This window comes from Panthera onca, chromosome A3, assembly GCF_046562875.1.
Source record: "Panthera onca isolate mPanOnc1 chromosome A3, mPanOnc1 haplotype 2, whole genome shotgun sequence".
Lineage (NCBI taxonomy): Eukaryota > Metazoa > Chordata > Mammalia > Carnivora > Felidae > Panthera > Panthera onca.
This window is the reverse complement of record NC_138341.1, coordinates 31,719,659-31,736,961: the sequence shown is the minus strand read 5'-3', so window position 1 is coordinate 31,736,961 and position 17,303 is coordinate 31,719,659. Positions and strand designations below refer to the sequence as shown.

Genomic DNA, 17,303 nt, shown 5'->3' with positions numbered 1-17,303 from the left:
GAGCCCCACTCAGGGCTCGAACTCACTAACTGAAATCATGACCTGAGCCGAAGTTGGACGCTCAACCGGCTGAGTCACCCAGGTGCCCCTCAGTTTCATATCTTTTTAACCTCAGTCTACTTGTAGCCAAATCAGTAAGATAATACATAAAAATCATAACATAATACTCCCATTTCTTTAGGATTCAAACATAGAGGTCATTTGTAGTGGTGTTTACAGAACTTAATCTAATGTCTGTTCAATTGTCTCAATTTTACAAATGATACTAAATGATTATTTGATTGCCCTGTTAATCTGAGTGCAAATTCCTAGCAGTTATGAGCTGTAGGTAACAAGTCAGTAGGTCAGTTTAGAAGATAAATGAAGTGGAACACATTTTATCATAATCAGGTTTCTCACTTTCCTCACTGCACATGATTGTTTTGGGTTTTTTTTTTTTTTTAGTTTGGTTTTTGTTTTTTTGGTAACTAGCACTTGAAAACTCTCATATTAGGACTTATTTGTTTTGACATACAGATGTGGAAAAACCACCCAGATTCCTCAGTTTATTCTGGATGATTCTCTGAATGGACCACCTGAGAAGGTGGCCAATATCATCTGTACGCAACCCAGACGAATCTCGGCAATATCTGTTGCTGAACGTGTTGCTAAAGAAAGGACAGAAAGAGTGGGTCTGACTGTGGGGTACCAGATCCGGCTGGAAAGTGTCAAGGTTCGTATGCTCTGCTTGTTTCCTGATAACAGAAATTTAGTTTTCAAGTATAAAGAGTTTTTGGGGTCTGGAGACACATGGGCAATTTGGGATATAGACTTAGGTAGGGCTAAAGACCTTTCAGAAATATTTTGGTATAAACTCTTATTTGGGTGTACTTAATTTCCTCTACCTTTTATTCTGAGGCACCTGGGTGACTCAGTCATTTAAGCATCCCACTCTTGATTTTGGCTCAGGTCGTGATCTCATGGTTCATGGGATTGAGACCTACATCATCAGGCTCTGTGCTGATTGCGCGGAGCCTGCTTGGGATTCTCTCTCTCCCTCTCTCTCTCTGCTCCTTCCCTGCTTGCCTGCACATGCAAGCCCACTCTCCCTCTCTCTCTTTTAAAATAAAAGAAACATTTTTTTTAAAAGACCTTTTATTCTTTATTGGCAGAAGTGATCTAGTAACTGCTATTTTACTCTTAATCCTGAGACTTAATCCATTTAACCAAATAAGGAACAGACAAATTTAGAATTGGGTTTATTATTCACTGTTGTTTTTATGTTTTATAATACTTTTTGAATGTTTTTTATGAGATTTAAACTTAAATTTTTGATATAAAGTAGAAAAGCTTTTACTGTTGTTGCCAGAAAGAAACTATGCATTTAGTGTGGTTTCAGATTAAATGCAACTGCTGACGTTTTCAATATTCTTTGTCCCTATCCATTCAAAATGGCCTTGCCATTTTGGCTTTGAAAGTGTTCCCTGGGGTGCCTGGCTGGCTCAGTCAGTAGAGCATATGACTCTTAAGCTCAGGGTCATGGGTTCAAGCCACGTGGGCTCAAGTTGGATGTGGAGCCTCGTTAAAATTTAGAAAAGAAAAAAGAAAGAAAGAGTTTCCTTTTTTCAAAAATTCCATGAATGCCTTCTATGCCCTTTTCTGTGTAAGTCCTCAGCCACCAGACTGTTGTACTGCACCACAGGCGTGCTGCTGAGAAGGCTGGAGGGAGACACAGCTCTACAAGGAATCACCCATATCATTGTTGATGAAGTTCATGAGAGGACAGAAGAAAGGTAAAACAAAGATTTTCCAAACAAATAGCCACACACATAAAATGAAGACATGGCTGAAAGAATTTTGTTCTGTTTCCAGTTCAGTTTCACAGAGCTAGAGAGGAAGGCCACAGAGGAGGCCCAAGTTAGAGAAGAGGAACGCTTTCCTGATCTCCAGGGTCTGTAATACTAAAAAGGCTAGGAGGGCATATGTTCATCACTAGAAGAGTCATCCTGTCAGATGGACATCTTCTCCCAGGAGATACTTAACACCTCCTGGGCATCATGCTGAGCTGGGCACTGTACTTAGGAGTAGCAGGTGTAAGGCATGCTGTAGTTGATGGATTGGTCAGTATGTCCTTCCTTCTTTGTTCATTTGGTCAGTCATTCAGTCCTGACATTCTTTCATACATTTATTGAGACTGTATTAAGTGCCAAGTGATCTGTTAATTGCTGGGGTTGCTATAGTGAGCAAACATATATGACTCCCCTTTATCTCATTGTCTAGTAGGAAAAACAAATAATGAACAAATAAATACCTAAACAATTCTGAATTGGAGTAAGTCCTATGAAGGAGTAAATAGGTTGCTGTGTTTGCAGGGGAGAGATCCCTGAGATGGTCAGAGCTGCTATCTCTCAAGAGATGATATTTAAATTAAAAACAGAAGTATGAGAAGGCATCCTGTGTGACAAATGGGGGCAAAGCCACCATTCTCAGATTCTGCAGTGGGAAAGGGTATCATGAGCCCAGAAACTGGAGGAAGCCTGTGCAGCTGGTTGTAGTAAATGAGGGAAAAAGTAGCAGATAGAAAAGGAAGAAACCAGATCTTCCAGGGGCTTATATACCATGACAGTAAAGCATTTAGATTTTATTCTATGAAATTAGAAGTCATTAAAGGGCTGGGATGTAAAATCAAAATTCTGAGTATTTTAAAAGGAAGGGTCTAGTAAATAGGTGGCATTAATCATAGTTTGTCATGTGGATCATGTTCTAGAGCAATAAAAAAAAAAAAGTAGTATGGGAAAAAAAAGAATCCCATGAAAATTATTAGACTTTCCCAAAAAGGACTATAATATTATAAGTACCTTGAATGGAAGGAAAATCTAAGTAACTAAAGTTGGCAGATTGCCAGAGAAGCAGAAAATAGCTAATAGCAAAATTTAAAAAAGAAACAAACCAAAAAACATGAAAAGGATTCCCTGCTACTGCTAATAAAAAGTTTTTAAGAACTGAGCAGGTCAGACATAGGACCAGAAGACTATTTGTTCAAAGAAATAAATACACTGATACTCTAGTAAATAAGAAATATCAAGTAATTGGAAACTAAAGAAAAGCAGACTTACATATAAAAAGAATAGATCAAAATAAAAAGAAATAATTCCTAGGACATGGCAATAGTAAATTTTAAATGACTATACACAAAACACTGGGAATCTTTGAGGGGCAAATAATTTTTTTGTAGAGACTCCAGAAAACAGTGGGGGGAAAAATAAATGGTAAGTCATTTCATTTTTGCAGGCAAATGTTCAAATGAACATTTGAAAGAAGAAAATATTTTCACAGAATCACTAAACAACTTGGAGGAAGAAATCAAATAAGACATTCTACCAGACTAATAATATTTAAATGTTATATTCTCAAGGTACATTTAAAATTTTAGGGGAAATTATATCCAGTATAATTCTAAATACAAAAAATGGTTTTGGCTTTCATAACATCTATATTTCCACAAACTCAGAGAAACTAGAGCATAGTACTGGATCTGGTTTCTCAATCGTGATCTCAAAAGAGAAAGATTTTTATATAAAACTTAATGACTTGTAGAATATCAACAGTTAAAAATTCAAAATAATACCCGATGAAAGATAAATTACACTCTGGAGAAGGGAGATTCAGTCATTTACAAATAGCAGCCTTTGGGAAAGGAGTGTACAAATTACAAGAAAAAGTAGGGGGATATTTGCCGGCTCAGATGGAAAAAGAAAAACAAAAAAATAGGAGTAAAATCTAGGACTCAAGATCAGTAAAAATATACATAAGATTAAAGGTTAAATGTAGAAAAGTTATAGCTGTGTTTGTTTAAAATTTTTAATAGATTTTCTGACCATAGAGATAACATGATTTTTCTCAATGTTTGGAAAGTATCAAAGAAATGTCAAAAAATATTTGTTGTCCCCTGTATAATAATTACCTGTTACGATTTTGGTCTGTTTTCTTCTGGGAGTATATTAGGAGTTAGGAGAGAGATGTGGTAGAGAGAGATATATGTCTCCACAAACACTATTGGAGTTGTGTGTGCTGCTTCTCATGTAATAGTTAACGTGATAGCATGAACTATCTTTGAAGTTATTAATAATTGCAGAAGGAGATTTTAAGTATGCGTGTATTATAAATTATTTAAGCATTTCTTAATTGTTATATTATGTCCTTTTCCCTAAAAAAGAAACAAAAGTCGTACATGTAAGTTAATTAGCTCATGAAATTAAAGAGAACGAAATAGTACAAGAATATGCTCTCATTAAAAATTAAAGCTATGCAGGAGGCACCCTGGCTGGTTCAGTCAATGGAACATGCAACTCTTGGTCTTGGGGTCGTGAGTTTGAGACCCACATTGGGCATGGAGCCTACTATCTATCTATCTATCTATCTATCTATCTATCTATCTATCTATCTACCTATCTACCCATCCAAGCAATACAGATAAAATGAAAGTCTCCCTTAACACTTCCAAAGCATTACCAGTCTCTTCCCCAGAGATAACTGTGGTGATGAGACTAGTGATGTGTCCTTTTTATACATTGACATTTATGTTTACTTTGTTAGAAATAGGTACTTTTGCTTTCTGACCTTTTTTTCTTATACAACTGATGTGTTCATTTAGTAAGTCAACAGGTTTTTTGAGCAGCTACTATTGTTCCAGACATTGTTCTAGATTATTTTATTAGTAAACAAAATAGACCCAAATCCCTGTCCTCATAGAGCTTCTATTCTGATGGGTGAGCTCAACGATAAGAATGATAAATAAGTAAAATATGTTAAGTGCCAAGAAGAGAAAAGGTGATATGAAATGCAGGGGAGGGGAGCATTTGAATTTTTAAATAGAGTGACTAGGGAAGGCCTGGCTACAAAGGTATCTTTGAGTAAAAACTTGAAGGAAATGAGGGAACTACCTGTGAATGTCTGGGAGAAGCCCATTGCAGGCAGATCAATAACATGTGCAAAAGACCTGAGGTACATGCCTCCAGGACAACAAGGAGGACCGTGTGGCTGGAGTGAGTGAATAAGGGGAGAGCAGCCGGAGACAAGTGGTGGTAGGGGCAGAAAATGTCATGTAGGACCTAACTTGTTAGTGAGCATTTTAATAAGTCATCAAAGGATTATGAGCTGAAGACCGGCACAGTAAGATTTACATTCGAACAGAACCATTGGTCTGCTCTGTTGAGAAGAGATTGCAAGGGGATGGGCCAAAGCAGGGAGACCAGTAAGGATATTGCTTTTGTGCAGTGCTTGTTGCAGTACATACTTGGGTTTTTTTCAGAGATGTTTTCATATCAGTATCTAAAGCTCTGTGTTATTTCCTTCTGTCTGCCTCATGTTATTCCACAGATTGGGTGATTTCTTTTTAGCCAACCACTTCTTGGTCGATGGACATTTAGGCAGTTGTCATTGTTTTACTATTACGAACAATGTTATTATGAAAATCTTTGTATATTCTTCATTATGTATGTGTAGATATCCAGAAGCAGAATTATCAAATGCAATGATAGATCCTGTTGGTACTTTGATTGGTAGTACACTGATTTTGAGTTTATTTGGTTATTTGAGTTTATATCTTCATAATTTTAAGTCTTCACATCTAGGATCATGACACATCTTTCTATAAGATGTAGAGTTTTTTTTTTTTCACATAGGTCTACACATTCCTTGCTCAAAATGCATCAAAAGCTAATTCATTTTGGGGCGCCTGGGTGGCTCAGTTGGTTAAGCATCTGACTTCAGCTCAGGCCATGATCTCACGGTCCACGGGTTCGAGCCCCACGTCAGGCTCTGTGCTGACAACTCGGAGCGTGGAGCCTGCTTTAGATTCTGTGTCTCTGTCTCTCTCTGCCCCTCCCCTGCTCATTCTCTCTCTCTCTCTCTCTCTCTCTCTCTCTCTCTCTCTCTCTCTCTCCTCTCTCCTTCCCCCCTCAAAAATAAAATAAACGTTTAAAAAAATAAAGCTAATTCATTTTTATGTATTAAATTTGTTTGATCTTGAGGTGTTTCTTTTATTTCCCTTAGTGACTTCTTGCTGCTCGTCTTGAAGGACATTTTGTTGCAGAGACCAACTCTTCAAGTTATTCTAATGAGTGCAACTTTAAATGCTGAGCTCTTTTCAGAATATTTCAGTTCCTGCCCAATTATTACTATCCCAGGTGATTAATATGCATCATTAAATATGCCTTGTTCTGATAAGCAAATATAATTATTTTTAAAGTTCATCTGAGATGTAAAATAACAGGTATTGATATTTTCTCAAGAAGTGATTAGATTTATAACAAATAAAATTAATGACCATATAATGAAATTAATAAAGAAGCAACATTATATCCATTTGCTAAGAGATTTCAGTTTTACATGTGCTTTTGAAAAAAGTCTCAGTTACTAGGATTTCTAGAATTCCGTTGTGTTTAATATTGAAGTATGAGTTAATAGTGGTAATCTGTCATAGAGTTGTCTCTGTGTATAGCAGATTTGTTCACTACAGGATTCTGCTAACTTCCTGGATGTTGGTCCACTCTGAGAGAAAGTGAAGTTGAGTAGTCTGTGTCTTCTGGTGCTTTCACAGTCTCACTGTGGGATTAATTTATCACCTTGGAGGTTGCTTTATCCTTCTGCAGTTGATTGTCACAAGAACAATTTATGGACGATTTTGATGAATAATCGTACTATTTCTTCTAGTTGTTGAATGTTTAAAAGTCCCCTTGGGGGAGGGGAGGGTGGGAAAAGTGTAACAGGTTTAAAAAAAAAAAAAGAGGTTAAAAAATGTCCTATTACCAAATGAGCATTTCCACCTATATACTTCTGTTTTTTTATGAGCTGGAATCTATCTATCCCTTCTAATTTCTCTCATCAAAAGCTTTTCTTTTCTTCTGATATGTTTAAGACAACAGAGCAAACAGTACCTTAATGTGCCAAGCTTTGTTTTAAGAGAATTTTACATTTGCAAACTATTTATTTCAAGGTAGTTGAACAGGTATCCTGAGTCTTATTTTCTTGTCCTTCTAGGTCGTACATTTCCTGTTGATCAGTTTTTTCTGGAAGATGCAATTGCTGTGACAAGGTAAGGAAGACATTAATTAAGGTTTGGTGAAAGTCTTTGAAAACATTATTTTACCTCAGTGTGCCAGCATTTTAATAGACATGTTAGTTTTTCTTCTGATTTTTCCATTTGAGTGTTTGGTTTTCCCTTTTCAGCAAATATTATACAAATCATTTGCAATTCACATCACAGTACACATTGTATGTTAAGAGTACTGACTGGAACTATGTAAACTATGGACTTTGGGTGATCATGATGTACCATTGTAGCTTCATCAGTATAACAGTTATATCACCCTGGTGTTGGGGGGCGGGGGGGGTGGTGTCGATAATGGGGAAGGCTATACGTTTGTGGGAAACAGGGAGTATCAGGAAACCTCTGTACCTTCTGCTCAGTATTGCTGTGAACCTAAAACTGTACTGAAGAATGAAGTCTATTGAAAAAATGATGAAGGACAGGGGCACCTGAGTGGCTCAGTCAGTTAGGTATCTGACTTTGGCTCAGGTCATGATCTCATGGTTCATGGGTTCAAGCCCCGCATCAGGCTCTGTGCAGACAGCTTGTAGCCTGGCGCCTGTTTCGGATTCTGTGTCTCCCTCTCTCTCTCTGCCCTCCCCTGCTCACGCTCTCTCTGTCTCTGTCTCTCTCTCTTTCTCTCTCAAAACTAAATAAACATTAAAAAAAATTTTTTTAAATGATGAAGGACCAGATATATGGAGAATTTAATATGAAAAAAAGTACCCATTCTGCCCTCTACTTACTAACTGTAACATTGATGAGTAGCTTGATCTTTCTGTGACTCAGGTTCATCACAAGTAAAATGGTATATTAATAGCTGCTTCACAGGGTTGTCATGAGGATGGATTAATTAATTCTTAGAGTTAATAGCTGCAGATGCTTAGAACTGTGCTTGGCACCTAACAAATGTTAGCTATCATCATCATCATCATCATCATCATCATCATCATCATCATCATCATCCTGCAGTGCTCAGGGAGCTTGCAGTCTAGTGTGAGAGTCAGGATGTCTGCACAATTTCAGCGCTGGGTAAAAAATGGCCATTTCCATTGGATACAAACATATTTCTCTCCTTTGAAAGCCCTGATTCCTCTTCCTACTCTTTGACCATGAAACCCCCCCCCCCCCCATGGTTTTATCCTTGCGCTATTCCTTCTCACCATTAAACTCTTTTGTCCCTCTGTTAGACTCATGTGATTTCAGATGTCACCTCTGTGCCAAGAATTTCCAAATCAGTATCTTTGTTCCTGACCTCTGAGCTCCAGAAAGAAAATGCCCTTGCAGTCTGGCACCGAAAACTCAGTTCAGAATTTTTCTCCAACTCCCTGCTCCTTCCCTTTCTAATAAGACCTACTTCTAATTCTCTATTTATTTAATGGTACAGTTTTCTCAAGCGAAAAACCCCAAAACAGGGGCTCTCAAACTTTTGCATGCAATAAGCCTATGTAGGGAACTTATTAAATAAATTGTTATGTGGGGGCCCTACCCCATTTCCGCTGTGAATCTCTGGGGAAATTAACGTGTTAACTAGTTTACCTGTCTTTATTCTCTCACTTTCTCAAACTCACTGCCTCCAGAATTACCTTGAAACAGAACCAAAAACATTCTAGTGTGTTCCCTACCAGAAATAGGGCACAGGCCAGCAGAACCCTGGACTGGTGAAAGAAAAGCACATGAATTGGGCAGAGACAGAGCAACACTCTGCTGATCGGAAAACATAAATAGGTGAATATTTTCATTCCTCACCATCAGACCTACATACTAACAGCCCCATCCCTTTGTTTAACTTCCTCAGGTACGTGCTGCAGGATGGGAGCCCTTATCTGCGCTCCATGAAACAGATGTCAAAGGAGAAGCTTAAAGCGAGGCGCAGCAGAACTGCGTTTGAAGAAGTAGAGGAAGACCTGAGGCTCTCCCTTCACCTCCAGCACCAGGATTCTGTCAGAGATGCAGTGCCAGACCAACAGTTGGATTTCAAGCAGCTCCTGGCCCGCTATAAAGGTAATGTGTTTCCTGGGGGAATATTATGGTTATGTCATAGGGAACCAGTTTCCCCCGCCGCCCCCCACCGTGATCCAGAGGAAGAAAAACGTGGCTCTTGTTTCACAGCTACATTGTCTTTAATGCATCAGAACAACCTTAAACTTGGAAAAAAAATAGCAGTTTCAACACATATTAGATGTAATTGTTATTATATTTACATATAGGTGTTTTCTGATTATAAAAGAAATGTTTATTATAGAAAAATTGGGAAGTAGTGAAATACAAGTATATTCCTTAGTATTTTGTAACTTTTTATTTTGATATGATTGCAAATTCATAATAAAAGCTGGCAGGACCATACAATGAACTCTCATATATCCTTTACCCCAGCTCACCAGTTATTATTTTGCTTCATTTCCTTTATCATTTGCACTGTGCACACGTTATATGTTTTTTTCTTGAACCCTTTGAGTAGGTTGCAGATATCATGTCCTTTAATCCCTCGTATATGAGTACATATTTCTTTCTCTTTTTTTTAATGTTTATTTACGTATTTTGAGAGAGAAAAAGAGAGAGCACACACGCACCTGCAAGCAGGGGAGGATCAGAGAAAGGAGAGAGAGAACCCCAAGCAGGCTCTGCACTGTCAGCACAGAGCCTGATGCAGGGCTCAAACCCATGAACTGGGAGATCATGATCTGAGCTGAAGTCAAGAACGGACATATGTATTTCTTAAGACCATAAGCACAGGACATGATCAAAATGAAGACATTTAACTAATATAATACTATTATTTAATCCATAGTCACTATTCTAATTTGCCAATTATCTCAAAAATGTCCTTTATTGCTATTTTTTTCTAGCCCAGAATCCAACCCACAATTATGTATTGCATTCATTGTTGTGTGTCTTTAGTTTCTTTTGATCTGGAAAAACTCCCCAGCCTTTATTTTTCTTTTAAGATCTTGACATTTTTTAGGAGTTTGGGCCAGTTATTTTCTAAAATATCCCTTCATTTAGATTTGTCTAATGTTTCCCCATGATTAAATTTAGGTTAGAAAACCCAACCTTTTGGGTTTCATTTTTGGTTAGAAAACCACACTGGGGCGCCTGGGTGGCTCAGTCCGTTAAGCGTCCGACTTCGGCTCAGGTCATGATCTCACGGTCTGTGAGTTCGAGCCCCGCGTCAGGCTCTGTGCTGACAGCTCGGAGCCTGGAGCCTGTTTCAGATTCTGTGTCTCCCTCTCTCTCTGCCCCTCCCCTGTTCATGCTCTGTCTCTCTCTGTCTCAAAAATAAACATTAAAAAAAATTAAAAAAAAAAAAAAAACCACAGAAACAATGTTGAGTCCTTTTTGGCACATCGTATCAGGAGGCATATGACATTAGTTTGTCCCTTTATTGGCAGTGTTGTTTTTGATCACTTGGTTAAGGAGATGTTGGCTACGTGTCTCCCCTGTGTAGGTCACTGTTTGTTGCCTTTATAGTTAATAAGTCATTTGTGGAGAGATATTTGAAGACTTTTTAAATAGCCTCTAAAATCCTCAAAATGTCATCCACTGGTTTTAGCATTACTCACAGGCTTTCAAATAGCATCTTTTGTGGGTCCGTCCTATACTGAGCATTTCTTTATGTGTTCTTAGCTGATCCCTCCTCCTATGCCAGGTCCCACCTAACTGTTCTTTGTTCCTAGATAGTCTTCTGTGCATATGAGCTGGGCTAAACACACAGACACGGCAGCATTACTACTGTTGCTTTCTTCCTTAAAGCCTAGACCAGAGACATGTCTCAACTGCCCTCCCTGCTTTTTTCCCTGGACTGCCACCCCAACTCCTCTAGCCCTTCCAAAAAAACAAAAGTGCTTACCTTTCAAGGAGTAAGAGCCTGCATCCCCCTGTTCTATAGGAGAAGAAGCAAATGAGTTTTCCTTTTTCTCCTTCCGTCGAAGACTATTCTTCCCAGTCCTGTGTGGGGAGTGGTAATCATCCAGGAATTAGGGGATTAGCTATTATTCTGCTGTTCAGAAAGATATGCATAGCTCCTAAATATTTCACTTAATCTTCCCAACATCCTGAGAAGTAAGGTTGAGAGTATGAACTTGCATCATACAGACCTGGGTTCAACTTGCTCCCTCAGAATTCCTCAAGCAAGTCCCTTGTCTTCTCTGTACCTCAGTTTCCTAATCTATAAAATGGAGTTGTTTAGGGAGTTAAATGAGATAATACGAATCTACAGCACAGTGCCCATCTAGTCAATACACATTAGTGATTTTAACTGAAATATGTCTGAGTCAAAAGTTTGTGTTCCTTCTGTACATCATACCAGCTGATAATTCCCATTTCCTTATTCTATTAAATTATGGAACAGGAAAACCCCTTTGGTTTCTCTTTTGAAATTTCGGAATTTTCTTTAAAAATTATGATTGGATCTAAGCCAGGCCTTTCCAATTTCAAGCACACAGTTTACCAAAGTTCAGAAAGCACTTTTGAGAATTCCTTTCTGAGGGGGGAGGAGGAGGATAGAAGATTTGGGGTCATGAAACCCGGCTCTGTCACTAGCTTCTCTTTCCCTATAACAAAAAGACTAAGTCTGGTTGATCTCAAGGCTCTCTCATTTTTCAGAAAATCAAACTAATGTTTCTGAGGTCAACTCTTAAAACTTTTTCTAGTTAAAAAAAGTAATAATCAGTCCTTTTAAGTAGTAAAAACTGCCCAACTATAAAAACTTTCTTTTATTTATTATTTCTTTAATTTCTTTTATTACATTTATTTATTTTTGATAGACAGAGCACAAGTGGGGGAGGGGCAGAGAGAGAAGGAGACACAGAATCTGAAGCAGGCTTCAGGCTCCGAGCAAGAATTCAGCGCAGAGCCTGACACGGGGTTTGAACCCACAAACCGTGAGATCATGACCTGAGCCGAAGTCCGACACTTAACCAACTGGGCCACTGAGGTGCCCCTTTGCTTTTATTTTTTTAAAGTTTTGTTTTGTTTTTTAATTTTTGGGAAAGACAGAGAGAGTGCAAGCAGGGGAGGGGCAGAGAGAGAGGAAGAGTCTCAAGCGGGCTTCCTGCTGTCAGGGCAGAGCCCGACATGGGCTCGAACTCCTGAAACTGTGAGATCATGACCTGAACCCAAATCAAGAGTCAGATGCTTAACCAACTGAGCCTCCAAGGAGCCCCTGAAAATATTTGTTTAATGTTTATTTTGAGGGAGGGGGGGCAGAGAGAGAGGGAGACAGAGGATCTGAAGCAGGCTGTGCACCGTCAGTGAAGAGCCTGATGCAGGGATAAACCCACAGACCATGAGAAACCAAGAGTGGGACACTTAACCTTCACCGACTGAGCCACCCAGGTGCCCCTAAAAATTTTTTTAAAAAACAATTTCACTTCTCTTTTTTTCTGTTAGCTGATCTTTTCTCCTTTTTGAAAAAAAAGTCTAGCTTTTTGGGGGTTCCTGGACAGTTCAGTGGGTTAAGCATTCAACTCTTGACCTCAGCTCATGTCTTGATCTCAGGGTCATAAGTTCAAGCCCTGCACTGGGCTCCACACTGAGCATGAAGCTTACTTAAAAAAAAAAGAAAAGTCAAGTCTAGCTTTTTGGAATCTTGACAGATAAAAATGATTCCTTCTCTGCCTTCCACACCCCACCACACCCTTATTTATATAACCTGTTTCTTTCTTTCATTTTTGACCCACACAGGCTCCACACTGTAGAACAACATTGTTTAGAAACTGCTTTTGCCCCTTTTCAAACTTTTTAGCCTAATATAGGAAACTTCTCTTCCATGATACTACCTGCAGCTATTTTGTTCTAGTTAGACTATATTTAGGGTGATGGGCTATTAAGAGGACCCAAGAAGAAAGGCCAGTAGTCTTTAGAGAGTTAGACTCCCAAGAATATGCTATTTGTTTTTAAAAGAGCCCAAGCTTATAGCTCTTATAGCCCAAGCACAAAGAACTGTGTCTTTCACTAGGCCTCAGATAGATTCGGAGGAGACTAGAAACCCTTAAGCTAGAAGTCTGAGGATAGCCTTCAGGAGTTGTTAGTGAAGCCGTTAAAATCACATGTATTTTTCATGGAAGATCCAAAGCTTGTGTGGGGCATGTGGGTGGCTCAGTCGGTTAAGCTTCGGGCTGTTGATTTCGGTTCAGGTCATGATCTCATGGTTCGAGGGTTCAAACCCTGTTCTGGGCTCTGCACAGCTGGTGCAGAGCCTGCTTTGGATTCTGTCTCTCCCTCTCTCTCTGCCCCTCCCCTGCTCACACTCTCTCTCAAAATAAACTTTGGGTGGGGGGCGGGAAAGAGTCACTATTGTGAAGATGTCAGTGAAAGCTTTGGTCTCTGTTGATTTCCCTGGATTACTATTGCCTGGACTTCCATCTGATCTGACTCATGACTTGATTGAATCTAGAAGGGGTTTCTAAAGTGTATTTGTCTTTGAATTTTGTTCCTGGGATTTAAATGATCACTAAGTGTATGATGGGTAAAAGTGGGGGAGGAAGAAAGGAAACAGCAGCCTATCTGAGCCTTTCCAGCAGGGTCAGGAGCCTGTTCTTTGAGTCCTTGTTCAAGCAAAAAGTTCTCCTAGTAAACGTGTACTTTCTGAGCGACTGAAAGAAACCAAGTCATTTCAGTGCATCAGTGTGAACATCTGTGTTGGCAATTCAAGGTGAGACCCACCTAGTTCACAGGCATCACTGTCTTTAATAAGGTTTAGTTATCCTTCTGATTTTTATCTTTCTTTCAGGGGTTAGCAAATCAGTCATCAAAACTATGTCCATCATGGATTTCGAAAAGGTTAATCTGGAATTAATAGAGGCCTTGTTAGAGTGGATCGTGGATGGAAAGCACTCCTACCCTCCAGGTAATCGCTTCTTCATTTGTGTGGGAGACGGCAAAAGGAAGGCGGCTCACTTAGATGATGGGTGCTGTGGGAGCGACCTCCCTTCCTGGAGCCGTCACCCCCACCCTCACTTTTTCACTGACAGTTGTATGTAAAGTTGCTTATTAGGCTTTTCAGGGGGGAGGATTTTACCTTTTACTTTTCGAGGTTCACCTGCAGCTTTCACTCAGCACTCTTTTGTTCCCGCCGGGCAAAAAGATGTTAACAACACAAAGTCCACAAGGAGGAAGTTTGAAAAGAAGGCCTGGGTGATCCACGTATTAAACACCTAGCCCCAGGCTAAATGGGAGTCTGGTAATGAGTGTTTGATTCACATGAAGGTCACAGGGCAGGGGGGTTAAGAGAACAGGCTCTCGAGTCTGATAAAGTCCTAGCTCTCCTACTCAGGAACTGTGTAGTCGCAGGTAGAGAGCCCTTATCTTTGCTATGCCTCAGTTTCCTTGTTTGTGAAATGAAGACATTATAATAAGTCCTCTGACATGAAGCTATTTTGAGGATTAAAAGAAACCATTGTATGGGGTCCCTGGCTCCTGTCTGGCTCAGTCAGTGGAGCACAGGACTCTTGATCTCAGGGCTGTGAGTTCAAGCCTCACACTGGGAGTAGAGATTACTTAAAGATAAAATCTTTAAAAAAAAAGAAAAAGAAAGGAAAAAAGAAAGAAACCATATGTAAAGCACTTGGCGCAGTGCCTGGCATGCAGTTAATGCCCATCGATACTCCGCCTAAAAACGATACCGTTGCGATGATAACGTATTTCGTCGTTATTATTCCTATGATCGTTGCTACTACTGTGACGCAGAGCAACGACTACTTTCCCCTTACTCGCCGTCGTCCTATCCCAATGGCCTTCTTAAGCTCACTTGGCAGTCCCTCATCCCCCAAATCTCGTAACTGAATCCGTCACATCATTCAGGTTTCTGCCAAACATTTTCTCTTCAGAGGAGTCTTCTCTGAACTCTTACTCTATCGTGATATCCAAAAGTGATTTTCATTTTCATCGTAGCACCACGCACTATCCAGAAGCATAGTTCTGCTTACTGACGGTCTCCTTCAGTAGCATGTAAACTGCTCAAGAATGTGGATTTATCAGGCACCACTGTGTTCCTCAGACCCTAGGGCAGTACCTGCAATATTTGCTGCCTGAATAGATGCAGCCATTGTTGGGTGATCATAAGTTGAACGACAGATCAAACACTTACCTCATGTGCTCGCTGCACAGCGCTTAAGAGAAATGGGAGTGGCTGTCCTCCACCGCTTAGACTTTAATCATTACGTGATATTTCCTGAAGAGACGTATGAGCCACGCAAAAGGATTGAAGTACCTTGTGGTCATCTCGGGCGGGTAGTCCGTGTTTGCTAATGCATTATCACTGGTCTAAATATCTTGTTTCATCCCAAAGGAAAAGACTATTGTTGAAAAAAATCAGGTATAGTGGACAAAAGAACTGCTAGAAAATTACCTAAATTCAAAGCAGAGTAGATGTAGTGAGTGGGGGCGCTGACATATTTGTGAATGTTAAAGGGACACCTCTTCCCCGGCTCAGCGGGAAGAGCATACATCACTTCTGATTTCGGGGTCTTGAGTTTAAGCCCACATTGAGTATAGAGCTTACTTTAAAAAAAAAAAAAAAGATAACCACTGATACAAATGGCCAAGCTGTGAGGGCAGAGCACATCAGGAGGCACATAAAAATATGGACAGGAGCACCTGGGTGGCTTAGTCAGTCAAGTGTCTGACTCTTGATTTCGGTTCAGGTCATGATCCCAGGGTTGTGGGATCAAGCACTACATCGGGCTCTGCACTAAGCATGAAGCCTACTTAAGATTCTCTGTCCTTCTCCCCAGCTTGTGCTTTCTCTATCTCTTAAAGATAGATACAGATATAGATACAGATACAGATATAGATGATATAGATGTAGATATAGGGAGAGGGGAGGGAGAGGGGAGAGGGGAGAGGGGAGAGGGTCCCAGAAACCCAGGTTTGTGTCCAAGCCCCACTCTCATTAACTCTGTCGCCTGGCTGAGTTATTGAGTCACTTTAAAGGTACTAATAACCTTCTTAATGAGTGGCCATGAGGATCAAATGAGACAATGTATGTAAACATACTTTGTATACTATGAGGTGTTTGAAACTAACCCTCAAAGATGTCTTTTGCCCTCTTCGGAGTTCCATTTTCATAACTTAGTTTCCTTATTTACTTAGTAGAGCAAATAACTGTGATAAATAATAGGTCCTGAGTTCCTTGTGGGCAGATTTTTGGTTTATATTCCATTGTACCTAGCACAGAGCGGACATAGGCCCCCAATAAATATTTGTAGGATTAAAGGGAGGGGCTAGTGAAGATGGTGTCAATTTCCTCTTTGAAAAAGCTCAGAAGAAGGTGACTTGCTGAGTGGCCACTCTTGGCACAGAAATATTCTGTAATCGGTTATCACTGCTTATTTTCTTTAATTAAAATTTAAAAGCCCATAAAACCTTCAATAGGGCATGGCCAGTTAATGTGCTGCCTCTCTAACATCTATCTGAATTTAGATTATCAGGTTGACCAGCCAATTTTCTTTTCTTTTTCTCATTTCCAGTAAAATGTTTATGGGTTTTATTTACTAACAGAGAGAAGAGTCTTCCTGTCTTATAAGATTAGAAGGATAACTCTTCCTATAGAAACAGAATGTCAGTGCCCAGTGCACTAAAGAAGTATATTTAAAGAGCTTTGCTGATGAGAGGTGCCTGGATGGTTCAGTCAGTTAACTGGTTAACCGTCCAACTTCAGCTCAGATCATGATCTCACAGTTTGTGAGTTCGAGCCCCACGTCAGGCTCTGTGCTGACAGCTCAGAGCCTGGAGCCTACTTCGGATTCTGTCTCCCTCATTCTCTGCCCCTCCCTTGCTCACATGCTGTCTCTCTCTGTCTCTCAAAACTGAATAAACGTTAAAAGAATTAAAAAGAGCTTTGCTAATGATTCTTATGGCCTAAAGTGTTATATTTTTCTACACTTCAGTTTTCCTCTTGTAGAAAGGTAAATCAGAAAATGGATAAAAACAGTGTCATCCATTTAAATCCTTGGGGACTTTTAAAAAAAAAAGAAAATTGATAGTGAGAAATCTCATATTATTACATTTTTTAAAGTTTAAAATAGCTCTATAATCCATATTAGTTTTTCCTTTTTTGCATCTGTCAGATCGATTCTTTTTATATACCCAGGGGCTATACTTGTATTTTTACCGGGACTAGCAGAAATCAAAATGCTATATGAACAGCTACAGTCCAATTCTCTTTTCAACAACAGACGCAGTAATCGGTAAGTTAATTGCTTTCTGTAGCCTTAACCATCTGCAGTTGTAT

At 39.6% G+C, this 17,303-nt stretch overlaps 1 protein-coding gene across 3 annotated transcripts in view; it reads left to right on the top strand.

Moving 5' to 3' along the window:
- DHX57 (DExH-box helicase 57) overlaps window positions 1-17,303 on the top strand; it is a 55,313-nt gene that overhangs the window by 18,351 nt on the left and 19,659 nt on the right. For all 3 annotated transcript variants that reach the window (XM_060653027.3, XM_060653016.3, XM_060653020.3), the window contains exons 8-14: window positions 517-712; window positions 1,648-1,772; window positions 6,034-6,167; window positions 7,021-7,075; window positions 8,868-9,073; window positions 13,803-13,919; window positions 17,163-17,259. In XM_060653027.3, coding sequence (XP_060509010.1) covers window positions 517-712; window positions 1,648-1,772; window positions 6,034-6,167; window positions 7,021-7,075; window positions 8,868-9,073; window positions 13,803-13,919; window positions 17,163-17,259 — 930 coding nt within the window. The remainder of the gene's footprint in view (window positions 1-516; window positions 713-1,647; window positions 1,773-6,033; window positions 6,168-7,020; window positions 7,076-8,867; window positions 9,074-13,802; window positions 13,920-17,162; window positions 17,260-17,303) is intronic.